Source organism: Talpa europaea (genome assembly GCF_964194135.1).
Source record: "Talpa europaea genome assembly, chromosome: 13".
Lineage (NCBI taxonomy): Eukaryota > Metazoa > Chordata > Mammalia > Eulipotyphla > Talpidae > Talpa > Talpa europaea.
In genome coordinates, this window is record NC_140080.1 from 32,132,009 (window position 1) to 32,145,943 (window position 13,935).

At 39.1% G+C, this 13,935-nt stretch overlaps 1 protein-coding gene across 1 annotated transcript in view; it reads right to left on the bottom strand.

The window, feature by feature from the left end:
* Positions 1-594: 594 nt before the first annotated feature.
* ETF1 (eukaryotic translation termination factor 1) overlaps positions 595-13,935 on the bottom strand; it is a gene marked incomplete at both ends in the record, with an annotated part of 28,248 nt that continues 14,907 nt past the window's right edge. The window contains 9 exons of the mRNA XM_084252128.1: positions 595-677; positions 959-1,106; positions 1,955-2,019; positions 2,435-2,590; positions 3,053-3,182; positions 4,179-4,369; positions 4,949-5,087; positions 7,750-7,889; positions 8,567-8,742. Coding sequence (XP_084108254.1) covers positions 595-677; positions 959-1,106; positions 1,955-2,019; positions 2,435-2,590; positions 3,053-3,182; positions 4,179-4,369; positions 4,949-5,087; positions 7,750-7,889; positions 8,567-8,742 — 1,228 coding nt within the window. The remainder of the gene's footprint in view (positions 678-958; positions 1,107-1,954; positions 2,020-2,434; positions 2,591-3,052; positions 3,183-4,178; positions 4,370-4,948; positions 5,088-7,749; positions 7,890-8,566; positions 8,743-13,935) is intronic.

The window sequence follows — 13,935 nt, forward strand, 5'->3', positions numbered from 1 at the left end:
AGGGAGTGAAGTTGAAATTGCCTCCTATTAGCTCACCCTTTCAACATTAAACAGAGACCGAGAGAGAAATGGTTCCAATATTTCACCACATATATTTCTTCTTATGCAGTCTAAGCTGAGAATGCCATGTAAATGGGTCACTGCGAAATGCAGCAATTTAATTTTTCTCCAATCAAAATAAGAAACAAACCAGTGAGATCTCATTTCTATTAACTTTTGAAGGTTTACAGCAGTTAAAGTATTTTTGCTTCTATGTATGAAGGTTAAAAAAATCATTTTTTTTTTTTCATAAAATACAAGAGCAACCAATTCCACCATCGAGTAAAAGTAAAAACTGGGATTCTTGTTTAAATTAGTCCAAAGTGGCATTTAGGAACTTAGTTGTAGGCTGCTGCGCTGACACCATGACAAACCAAAGTGTAGGGTTGGGTCTGGTTTTGTTTCGGTTTTCTTTTCAATATCCAATGCTCATGGATTAAGTTCTGGAAACGTTCCAATTGTAAGGCAGGGATCTGTTTGGATTCCACCACGGGTATGCTCCTTGGGTTGGATGCTGGAGGGCGAGGCACGTTTTGCCGGACCCATGTCGACTACCTAGTAGTCATCAAGGTCAAAAAATTCATCATCTCCTCCTTGGTATTCCATTCCCTGGAAATCTACTCGGTACCGCAAGATACCTGTGGTAACAAACCAAAGAACAGATGTCACCGTGTTCATGGGATGGGGCAGGTTCACAGTAATAGCGAGGCTCAATACCCTTGCAGATGCACAGAAAGCAAAGACAGGTGATGATAACATGGTTCAAACTAAGGAACCTGCAGCTATGTGCTGTCCCAACCTCCTGCCTCAGTGATGATAAACATACATCAAAACTGAAGAAATTTTATTTTGGGATAGCTGGGAAAGGTGCTGGTCTGAAACCCTGGCTTTAAATTTACTTTTCTGATTTTCTACTCACCTCCAATTCCACCAAATCCTTTCACAAATTGAGATCCTTCTTGGGACTTATCTGTGACAATTTCCAACGTAGCTCCAAATTTTTTGTAGTTGTTAGCAAACCATTCCAGTAAGGGCATGCTCTCAATCAGTTCATGTTCTTGTCCTGTCTACAGTGATCGTAAGATGCAGAAACGATAGGTTTAGACTATACCAAAACTTAAAATCCCCGACTCCCCTGACAGCCATCATTCTTATTCTCCCTCTCCTCTCATCAGGGTGCATATTAAAACACTCTAAGTGAATTGTGGTCTCTGGTCACTCAATTCTAATGGCATAAAAATTTGAAGTCCTTCCTAAATTCAGAATCCTAGCCTAAGAATGAAATGTCAGTATACACTTAGCAGTTTTTCAACTTATGCTCACTGTGTTGTCTTTTGAAGTCAGGCTGTTTATAAAATGTCTCTAGGTAGCACTCGTTCAACAGCCCAGAAGAGACATGCCAGAACTGCTTTGGGGAACAGCCTTGTAAAAAAACTCCTTCAACACAGAATTTGAAGATACTAACATTTAATGAGATCTCTACTGGGCAGGTGACGCTGTAAGCTGGAGTGATGCATTATGACCAAAACACAGAAGTCATTTCAATAGCAGAGCTGATAAGATTAAGTGAAGAGAGAGCGTGTTTCCTAGGGCGGGAGCGGGACTGTCCAATAAAACCTACCTCCCTGATATTTCAAGGATGAAATGTTTTTCTCCGGCTGTTTAACTACTTTAAAAGTAAGGCATTGCAATAACCATGACTTTGTGTTCTTCCTTGGGATCAGACCAGTATTTGGCAGACAGGAGCTCACCATTTTCCAATGCCTCCTCCCTCCACCCCACTCCCAAGTACAAAAGCAAAGAGAGGTGATGATAAAATGATTCCTAGACCTATATACACTTTGCTACCAGAGCCTTTAACATCTGGATTTGTTTCATTGCATGTATCACAAAAATCAAGAAAACAATCTCATACCTCTTTGTCTGTGAAATGAGATTTATCCTTCTCTTGTTCTGGAGTAAGATAGAGAATTTTCTCCTCTGTAGTATTGGGGAAAAAATGTGTTAATCTGGTTCTCACAAAAGAATAGGTATAAGTCCCACGAGATGAGGTAGGGTTAGAGAAAAGGGATCATAAACTTATTCTATCAACCTTATTTTCATAAGCCTGTCAATCAGCATGCATAGAGATATATTGTTTTTGTCACAGGGAAACAATGAAGACATCCAAGACACAGTCCTTGTCCCCAGAAAACAATCTCAACCAGGCATCAAGCATTTCAAACAGAAAAATCTATGCAAGGATGTGTCACACACTAGAGAGGAGAATAAGGTACACAGATCATCTGCTTTCTGACTACTCCTGAGAACAACCATCTTGCCCAAATCTCCAACCCAGACTTCCAGAAAACACAGGTCAGTAAAAACCAGCAATCTTATTTTCTAATTCTCATACCTTCTGTGCCTTGGCAATGAAGAACATATCTCATTATATCCAGATTTTCATAGACTATTAGAATCTCTACAGCTCCCATTTCTAAAGCCTTTAGTGTATCTTCAACTCCAAAACAGTACTTGCCCGTGTCCTGGCTGATTTCATCAAAGTATCGCCCTGTGATTAGGGACAGATCACAATAAGGACAGGGATCAGTTTCCTTTGTAGATATACAGAACCCCTCTCCCCCACTCGATATCAGAAAGAGACAAAACAAACAAAGCTAAAATTTGATTGAATGCCAAAGTCAGTGAAAAAAATCCCAGCATTAGTTGAAGCTCCAGAAATCAACTCTCAAGAAGTACAGTTGGGCCAAATACTTAGCCCTGTGGAAATGTGTACATGCTCAATTAAGTCACAAACAAGACTCAAAAATGGGCAAATTAATCTTTAAATCAGGCTTTCTATTCATCACTGTCAAGGGATAATTAACATGGGAAATAAGACTTAAGTGTGGTTCTATAGTCAAAGGGAAAAAAATAGTGGAAATACATACTTAAGTGTCTTTTTTCATATATACAGTTGTGTACATGCATACATATACATGAGAACAATTCACAGACTAGTTGTTTTTGATACCTATTAATTTCTTCTCTTGAATGAATTTCACGTTAGAGAGGACTTCAGTAGATAATTCAATAGCTTGGTTAAATCCATTTTCACCACCATAGGATATATCAACTAATTTTAAAACTTTTGATTGCAACCTCTACACAAAGAAAGAGAGAAAGCATCATCAGTAACTCAAAACACCTTTATCAAGACCCACTAACTCTGAAGGGCTTGCATAACACAGCAACATGATCACTGAAGTCTAAAAGGGGAGGAACCCAATTTACTCATGAGCTGGTCTCAGTGGCCAACAATTGCTAGAGTAAACTTCCCCAGCCAGTCATTTCATACTCTAAGAGGTCAACTCATGAAGTACAAAAGTTTCCTGTAAATGAAAGGAAGAGGGGTCTCCCTGGTGGCGCAAGGATTAAAGTATCAGCACGAGCAAGCTATCGCCAGCCACTGAGGTATGAGTTCGCTCCCTAGCCAGAGAGCTAATCCACATAGTGCAGCAGACCTCTCCTTTCTCACCTGCTGCTCCCCTCAGCAGTGTATTTCAGTCAATCCGCCTGTTTTGCTCCCTGTTCTGTCTCTGGTGAAACCTCTCATCGCCCTCCCCACCCCCCCCATGGCCTACCCTCCCCATTCTATGCATAAAAAATAAAATAAACCTACCAAAAAAAAAAAAAAAGTAAACGTACTGTTTAAAAAAATTAAAAAATAAATGAAAGGGGAAACTGTTGGTTGCTTACATATAAGTAACGTGGCAGAAGACAAAATGAAACTTCTACTTTACCCCCCTCTAGAAGAACACCCTAATGTGCTATAGCTTAATCTATTTAATAAACCAAAAGGTCTTTCAGATTAAATGCTTGAGGGCTAATCAGCTCTATAATAAATCTCAGAGTTTCACTCCTTTATTTATTTCCAGAAATAAATGCAAGAAAGTCAGGAAAACCAGCTCCCATTTTCTCCAAAATCAAACAAGTTTTAAAGTCAATTATGGCAAACCATTAAACCAGGAGTCTTCTAAGGTTTTTAACAGAGAAGCCAAGTCACTGCAAAAGGAGAAAAGATGTGCCTACACCAGATGTGCTGAAAGGACTCACTTTTTCTATCCAGAGACATCATAGAGCACTTCCTTCTCACTTACCTGGTCAAACATGTCAGATTGACTTAGTTCAGTTTTAAAATCAGCTGATCCAGCTAAAACGAGACCAGCCACATTCACTTTGTCCCCAGAAATAAACAGCTGCACAGCCGTCTCAGCTACTTTCCGAACATAGTTATGTCGCTTTTCCATTCTTAAACGCGCAAAACGCAAGGCTGACTGACCTCCTCTACCTTTGACACAAAAAAAGTGGTGAGAGAAATAAGGCAATTAATAAAGAAATACAAGATGCTTTGTTAATTAAGAAGTAACTAAATAATTATGTTATCATCCAAGAAAAGACAAAGGGAAAAATGATTATTTTGGGGCCTCCCTGGTGGTGTAGGGGTTAAGTCTCACGGCATTATCATCACTATGGCCTGAGTTCACTCCCCAGCCAGAGAGCTAACCCATATGGAGCAGCAGACCTCTCGGTCTCACCCGCTGCTCCCCCCAGCAGTGTATTTCAGTGGACCCACCTGTTCTGCTCCCCACTCTGTCTCTGGTGGGTCCTCTCACCCCCTTTACCTCTGGCCTACCCCCCCAGTTCTTTGATGAATAAATCTTTAAAAAAAAAAAAAAAGACTATACTGTTATTTTGCATAAATTGTTACTCATTTTCAGAGTGACTATAAATTCTCATGGCTAAAAGAGCCATAAACACCAATGAGTCATGATGTTTCTCCCATGACCTGGATTTAACTCCCCCCTTACTATACTATTTGTTTCCTTAATGCTAGACCCAAAGCAAAGGGGCTTGTATTCTCTATTACCATGTTTCTTTGGGAGATCCACGGTGAATTTGTGCAGAACTTCTCTTGTGTTTCCTTGGAGTGTGCCAAAAAGTGCACCACTACCATCTATTACAATGAAGCCAAATTTGCTATCATCAGAAAGTAGTGCTGTAAGAGCCTGAAAAACACAAGAACCACACAATAAAACCCAAAGCTTGGCCAGGGTCATGACAAAAACGGAAAGAATTTTCTTTATTCCCACTCAGAATAATACAAATACCAAACAAACTAACACCCAAAACTATGTTATAGAATGATTTATAGACTTTAGCCATAAATGTTACCTGTGTGAAACAAATCTGAAACTAGTGGAAAGGGAAAAAAACAAAACCCCAACTATATCTGTGAATTCTTTCAACATGCCTCGCCTGGATACATGAAAACAGAACTAATACATTTATAAGGCTCAACTTCTTCCTAGTTACTGATTTGGTTTAGACTGATAGTGCAGGGGTTAAAGTCTCAGTGCTGTCAGGATACTGCAAGCCACCACAGCATGAGTTTGATTGCCGAGGTCGATTGGGAAATGACTCACATGGCATAGCAGACCTCTCCTGTCTCACCTGCTGCTCTCCTCGGCAGTGTATTTCAGTAGATACGCCTGTTCTGCTCCCCTCTCTATGTCTCTGGTGGGTCCTCTCACCCCCTACATCTCTGGCCTACACCCCAGCTTTTGTACGCATAAATAAATGTTAAAAAAATAAATACTTAACTCTATTTTAAAAAGTATCATAGCTAATGATTGAGTTTTTAATGGGGGTTGGGAGGGGAGAAGCGTATCCTCCCGTGTTAGTTAGCATTATATCCCCAAATTTCAACCTCCCGAAAGAGCAAATACTGAAATAGCCTTAGGACTCAAACTGATAGAGGCAAGTTTTCTTGATGGAATTTAAATACTATCAGTTTGGCAGATGACTAACTGCTAGGTGACAGTCTCTTAAGAAATAAGAAATTATTACAGTCATTTCTGAAAATAGCTCCTTCAAGAATTGACTAGAAAGCACATTAATCATTAAGAATCAATCTTTAACCAACCTGTGCTTAATAACTGGCATTAAGACATGTGTATTGCACTTGTTAAAATTCTTGCCTTATGTAACGATCTGTTGGGTAGCTTAACTTGGGTTGCTTTTTTTTTTTTTGAAGATTTATTTACGCATATAGGAGCTGGGGTGTAGGCCCAGAGGTGTGTGTGTTGTGTGTGTGGGGGTGGGGTGAGACCATTCACTAGAGACAGAGTGGGGAGCAGAGAAAAGAGAGGTCTGCTGAGCCATGAGGGGTAGCTCCCTGGCCAGGGATCAAACTCATGTTGCAGCAGCTGCCAATAGCTTCATAGCGGAGACTTCACCTCTGCGCCATCAGGGAGGCACCTAATTTAGGTTTTTAACAAGGGTGATAATTAGGGAATAATAATCTTATCCTTAATGAAAATGTGTAAATATCCTAATTATTCTGGAATTAAAATTGTGTTGTGCAGTATGCTACCTTCATTCTAGTTACTGACTTATCAGTTAAAGCCAAAATAAACAATGTTAGCAAAATTAAATGGTACCTAGGAAGAGAAGTTAAATTTTAGAAAAGCCAATGAAACTAACTTAATATATAAGCTGAAGCTAAATAACATGAGTACTAGGGACTGTTGAAATCAACAAGGTTCAAAATCTGCTTTCATCAAACCAGACACAGGTAAATGGAATAAGGTGGTCAAAAGCCTCCCTAGTGAAGCTTCTGCCAGAAAGAGGTTGTGAAAGCCAAAACAACAGTCTCTCCATCTATGCAACCTACCACCATCCAACTAGAATTGGACTTTCTGTCAAGTTAGTAAAACCATCCATTGTAAACTGTGCTGACAAATGTCAGTTCTAATTCCAGTATAGAAGTTTTTCCCCTAGGTTGATGAAAGGCAGAAGACTGAACTAGAAGCCAGCTGTGAATTCCTGATTGTTCTACTGTTGACTGATTTAGGTCACTCTAATGAGGTTTTCTTTCCACCCTTAAAGTTCATCTTATGGCAGCTTTGTCAATCAAAAGTTTCATGGGGGAAAAAAAGCTCTTCTAGTCCTGCTACTAAAGAGACTACAATTGTGAGCAATAAACTAATGGTGCAAGGAATATAGGCAAATACGGGTATACAGGGAGAGGAGAGGTCAGGTAATCATTGTTTCTTGTTCTCTAAACTCAGCTTAGCACTTGCCTCAAAAATGCTGAATAATTATGTCATTCAGAGTCATAATGTAAATTCTTTTATATTTTATATTCTTTTATTATTTTATATTTTCAAATATAAACAGAGCCAGAGATTTGTGAAGTGATACAATAATTTAGAAAACAATCTGCAATTCCTCAAAAGACTAAACATCGTTGAATTTCCGCTTCCAGGTACATACCCAAGAAACTTGAAAATACAGTCACACAGAAACCAGTATACATATACTCAAAATAGCACTATTCATAACAGCCAAATGGCAGAAATGACACAAGCTGATGACTGGCCAAAATGTGGTACAACCATAAAGAGATAAAATATTGCAAGTATGTGTCAGTAAAAAGGGAAGGAGTACAGATACATACCACATTAAGGACAAACCTTGAAAATACTAGGCTAAAGGAAAGAAGGCAGTCACAAATAGTCACCCACTATGATTCCATTCATATGACAAATTCTAAGCAAATCTACAGACACAAAAGAGATGGTAGCAGCCTAGAACTGAAACATCTAGGGGGGAGAATTGTGAGAGATTGCTAATTTGAATGTGGTTTCTTTTTTGGGTTATTCTTACCTCTGTATGGAATTTGTTGTCACACAAATACAATGATGTATTAATTGGTTTGAAAGGTTCAAAGTCAATGTTGACTTTCTTTTCCTTTCCTTCTTCTGTTACAATTGTACCACAGTAAACAACCAGGCCATTTGGAGGTACTGCAAAGAATACAAACAAATTTCTCTACTTAAACCCGCATCTAATTATTTTCTTTTTTTTTTTTTTTGGGTCATCTTTATTTTATTATTAATTTTTTATGTTTCATGATGTCCTTTTATTTTTCACTTTTTTCTCCTTTGGGAAAAGGAAATAACTTCTTTGAGCAGTATTTCCATGAATCTATACACATGAAAAATGTCTTTTTAATATTGTTAGTAATTTGTCATTGTCCTTTTTTAAATTTTTATATTCCCCATACAATTGCAACCCCCTTATTTTGACCCCATTCTCTCCTTTCCTCGCCCCACCCCTTAATTATTTTCGATAATAGAAAATGTTTCCAAGTCTATTGTGCCTGCCCCTTTAAATCATGATTTAAATAAAGAAATATTTGTAAATCACTCAAGCATAATTCTTTCCCTGATTTTGAAATGCCATTTTGAGATGTTTTCAAAAGGAGGATTTATTCATTTAAGTACAGTAAATACTACTTAACTTAAAAACAACAACAACAAAACCTTAAAAAGAGGGGCAGGGGAACTCCAAGGCAAAAGGGAGGTTGCCAAAGGCTGGCTGAAGGAAACACCAATGAGGGGCAAAAGCATCACGGAAGAATCAAAGTTGAAAATATAAACATGACAAAGTAGAGGAGGCATATGATTGAGTTCCAAATTACCTTTGTTATAAAGTTTGAGTCTTTGTTGTACAGATGTAATGGCTCCCAGGACTGAAAGGCGGTTTACTCGTGACTTAATGTTAGATGCAGTTCCAAATTCATCTGCTAACATTTTTGCCACTCGGGAAATCTGGTCTTTGGGCGGAATGATCAATGATATCATGCTTGTGCCATTGCTGTGGAATAAAGAACATTGCAGGTTCAAATACCAAATAAATAAATAGTTTTAATTCATGCTTTATCATAAGTAAAGGGAGCTAGATGGAGATGTTCCCAAAATAACAGAACTGTATCACCCTTAAGGTAGCTGGGATGGTGAGAGTTAAGACTGTACCAGTGTAATCAAGTATATCCAGAGCTAGAGCAGTGTTCAGAACACACAGTGTGCTCACTCATTTGAATGAGTATTAGCTATGGAATATTAATTATATAAAGGCAGGCAATTCAAGACATACTTTTGAAACACTTCATTTCTCAGGGATTAAGAAAGAAGCTTTGATAAAGGGGTGACAACAGGCTAGAATCTGACAGTGAGCCCATGGCAGAGGCTTGGAATCTGACTGTTCTGCAGTGGTAGATGCCATCACAGGATGATGCAACAAGCTTTCCAAAATCTAGGGAAAATACTACTTATTATTACCCTGTTTCCCATTTTTCTTTAAATTACAGGCTCACCTTTAAAATCTATAATCACTAACTTAGCACCCTAAACAGCTTAATAATGGGAAAGGAGAATCTTGGAATATATGCTAGGAATCTTTTCTAAACTCAACTCTACACTGATGCCAGCAACATCACTTGTTAGTCACACATTCTCAAGACACTTATTAGCACCACTAGTTAATAACTATCTTAACTCAACATTCCTATTTTTACAAGAAACAAATAAAACAACATTATCAGTTTGTCACTAATCACTAAGATAATGCAAATCCAAACACAAAACTGCTTCATACCTATTAGGATAACCACTAGCAAAAAAGACCCTCACATTCAAAATTCTGAAAAATAACAAGTGTTGGTGAAGATGTGGAGAAAGTAGGACCCAGGTGTACATGGCTGATGGTAATGTAAAATGGTACAACAGTGTGGCAGTTCCTCAAATAACAAAGACAATAAATTGTCTATCAATCCCATTTTCTGTAATTATACCCCAAAGCTTGAAAACTAGGAATCATATAGGTACTTGTGCAATAAAGCACATTAACAACATTTCACAAAAGCGGAAAGGTTGAAACTATTCAAATGTTCTTTAGCGAATGAATAATAAAAGGTCAGATAGATACAATGGGATATTATTCAGCCTTGAAGGAAATTGTGACACATGGATGAAACAAACACATGCTAAGAGGAGTAAGCCAGCCATAAAAGGACAAATACTGTATGATTCCCCTTGTATGATGTATTTAGAGCAGTCAAATCTAGAAATGAACAGAATGGTGGTTGCCTGTGGCTGGAGGGGAAATAGGAATTTGTTTTTTAATGGGTATGTATTTTCCGTTTTACAAGATGAAGGGCTCTTGAGATTAGCTGTACAGTAATGTGAAAGCCCCTAACACTACTGAACTGAATACTTAAAAATGGTTAAAATGGTAAATTTTGTTAAGCAGTTCTCAGTTCTTTACTGCACATTAAAACCATCTGAATTCATGGGCCTCCCTGGTGGCGCAGCGGTTGAGCGCTGGGTTGCGAAGCTGCCCGCGGCCTCTGCGGGGCCTCTGCGGCGCCGGTTCGATCCCCGGCTGCTCCTGCTCCCCGGCCACCGGAGGAGGGTCCTACATGGCGCGCAGAACTCTCCTGCCGCCCGCTGCTCCCCTCAGCAGTGTACTTCGGTCCTTCTGCCTGTTCTGCTCCCTGCTCTGGCTCTGGTGAATTCTCTCACCCTCCCGGCTTCTGACTGTACCCAGTGCATGTATAAACCAAACAAACAAACAAATAGATAAATAAATAAGACATGCCTCTAGAAAATTAAAAAAAAAAAACAAACCATCTGAATTCATACTAGATGACTTTTTAAAAATGGTTCCTTTAAAGTTCCATTCCTTAAGGGGCTTTTCTTCACCTATGACTTTCCAGTTTAAGAAACATAAATCATAACAAACTCTCAATACCCAAACAACGAAAAATTACTATTTAAAACACTGGATTATCTGGATGCAGTGGACTTCACCAAAAAGAAAACTGGTGACTCAAAGACACCATCGAGAAGTGAAAAGACAACTTGTAGAATGGGAGAAAAAAATTGCAATTCATACATCTGACAAGGCACTTATATCTGGGATACGTAGAGACCTCTTGTAACGCAGCAACAAAAAGACAACTCCTATAAAAAAATGGGCAGAGGACTTAGACAAACTTTTCCCTAATTACTGAGTCTGCATAATTTCACAATAGCCCAACACAACAGAATCTCACATATCCAGTGTCCAGTAGAAGGCGGCAAGAAAAAGAAATTATAGGTGGGTACAATATTAAGCCAAAGGGGCTTATGTGTCAAATGACTGATAAAGAAGGGAAGAGGCTCAGGGAAAGGAACAACGACAAAATAAAAAAAACTCCTATTAGTTTTATAACTACAGATGTCTGAAATCTGAAAATGCCTGGGCACACCTTCGTATAGCAAAACTAATTTCACAAATGTCTATCACTGTATTTGGTTTTCCTTAGTATTAGCACTAGAAACAGGCTCATTTATAAGCGCATGCTGTGCCCTCTGAAAGTTTTCTACCAGTGGTAAATTCCACAGGTATCAAGGAAGACACACATTTTCTTTATAAGCAGACAAAATGACTAGATCTTCCACTATCAAAATACACTGTCATCAGATATTATATTGGGCAAATCCACCACAGGTGTTTATACTCAAAGTCTAGAAGGCTGGTTTATTTATTTTTTTTATTTTTATTTTTTTTTAAAAGTACATCAATGATTTTTTTTTATTTTTTTTTTTATAGAGGCATGCTTTATTTATTTGTTTGCTGGTTTGTTTGTTTGTTTTGTTTATACATGCACTGGGTACAGTCAGAAGCGCGGGAGGGTGAGAGAATTCACCAGAGCCAGAGCGGGGAGCAGAGCAGGCAGAAGGACCGAAGTACACTACTGAGGGGAGCAGCGGGCGGCAGGAGAGGTCTGCACGCCATGTGGGACCCTCCTCTGGTGGCCGGGGAGCAGCCGGGGATCGAACCGGCGCCGCAGAGGCCGCGCGCAGTTTCGCAACCCAGCGCTCAACCGCTGCGCCACCGGGGAGGCCCTAGAAGGCTGGTTTATAACCTTTGTGGTACTTTAACCAAAACGCTGTAAGATGACTAATGACAGCACAAGGTAAATTATGGTGTGTGCTCTGCTGCCACCCCTTGGATCCGGGAGCAAGTACTCTAGCCAAACCAGAGACTAAAAGGAACATGGTAAGCACCCCCAGTTGTCATCACAAACATAGGCAAAATGGTCAGAAAACAAGGTTGCTTCCAAAGTATGGTTTCTATAAAATAAAATCCTACAAACCACAAAACCTGATCCATAGTTATTTCTTCATCTATATCAATAGCAGGCCTCTATTCAAATCAGCTCAAATTTCAAACACAGTACTAATACACTAGAGTGATTCAGAATAACCCCCGGCTCAAGTATATACACATTTATATTGTAAAATGGACCACTATGTAAAATGTTTTTATTTTACATTTCATAGTACAACTACACAAAAGGAACTTCTCTAAGCTAGGACAAGGGAAAAAAAGAATCAAAAGATCAGTTGCATACAATTCTGTGGCCACATTCAAATTTCTCAACTAGATGAAAAAACAATTCTCAAAAGACATCTATTATTATTATTATTTAGAAAGCTCCTTACAGTCAATGTTCTTTGAGGTTGTAGGTGCCATCTACCTGTCTTTCTCTATAGAGGATTTAAATTATGTACATAATTATCACAAGAAGGGGGAGGTGAGGAAGGCAGGTACATCTGACACAGGGTTTGTCAACATATGCACATGCATAATATGAAAATATACATGATGGGGAAAACAGAAAACATACTTCTGAATACAATCTTTACAGGCTTAGCTTGTTTTCAGAACAACAATTCTCCAGAGAGCATATTTCTCTACAGGCTCTTGGAAATCTTTAGAGACTAAGGGAGCTATTTCTCAAAAAGGTGCAGTTTTTGAAAGTTGACATGCTCTGATTTACAGAGTAGTTTCCTAGGAGATGCAACTAGCCAACAGGCCATCAGCAGGGAATGGAAATGTTAGGGGGAGAGGATGTTCTGAGCTAATCCCATACAGGCTTTGTGGACTACACCCCCACTCCAGACCAAAGTCATCAAGACATTGGGAAAGACAAATCCCGTCACCATCAAAGGGAAAGTGGCTGGGACCTGAGGGTGGAGTTAAGCAGCCAGGTTGGGTATAAAAAGCAGACACGTGGGCCTTGGGGGGCTTGCTCTCTCGGCTAGCCTCCAGGCTTCACCGCTCCTGGCTCGCAGCCAACTCTGAGTGCCATTTGGGATTCCAGATCGGACGTATTTAAAACTTTGTCTCCCATTTTTCTCCCTGAGCTGCACATTTCCTCATTTGCCCTTCCCTTGTAAATAAACCTTTTATTAACCTTTCGTGTGTGCCTGCAGTAGAGCATTGATAAGTCCTTTTAAGCGCGCAGGTGAGGACCCACAGTCAGGCACCCGTTTTGTATCGGGGCTGCGCTATAACAGAAAGAGAAGGGGCGCCACTAATAGAAGAGGTAAAGAAGCAGAGCTCAGAAGAGAACAGGCACCAACAAATCCAACATTTGCAACTTAAGAAAAGTTGGGACAAATTACCTGGTGAGGCCAAAATGCCTAGAGGAAATCCTTAAAGCAAGATAACCACTGCAGGACAAAGTTGTGACCTTAAGATAAGCAGCTATTTATTTTCCACTGCAGACAGGTTAAGAAGATAAGCATTTCTTTAGCAACTTTGCCCAGAGGTGGTTGACAAAACCTTACAGTTTTGTCACAATATTCTAAGAACAAAGTAGGTAAGACACCTAAGAACATAATCTTATTATAGAATTCCATTTTTAAAAAAAAATGGTCCCAAAGTGTACCTTGCCAAAATGTCTTGACATATATTTACCAAGGTGCTAAACCTGAAACACTAAGTTAGTTTCAGTCTCTTACTCCTTTTGAATTTTGACTTAAAGTCAAAAAATTCCTTTTTTTTAAAGTTTCCTTTTATGCCTCTCCCTATATGCTCTGGGGTGAAACCTTAAGTTTCTGAATTCATCTTTATTATGATACCTGACAGGAAGAAGAGGCAAGGATTACTAAAGGGATGATTTCTAACTTTAGAGATGGATGCTACTTTATAATCTCTGATGTTTTTGTTTTATAT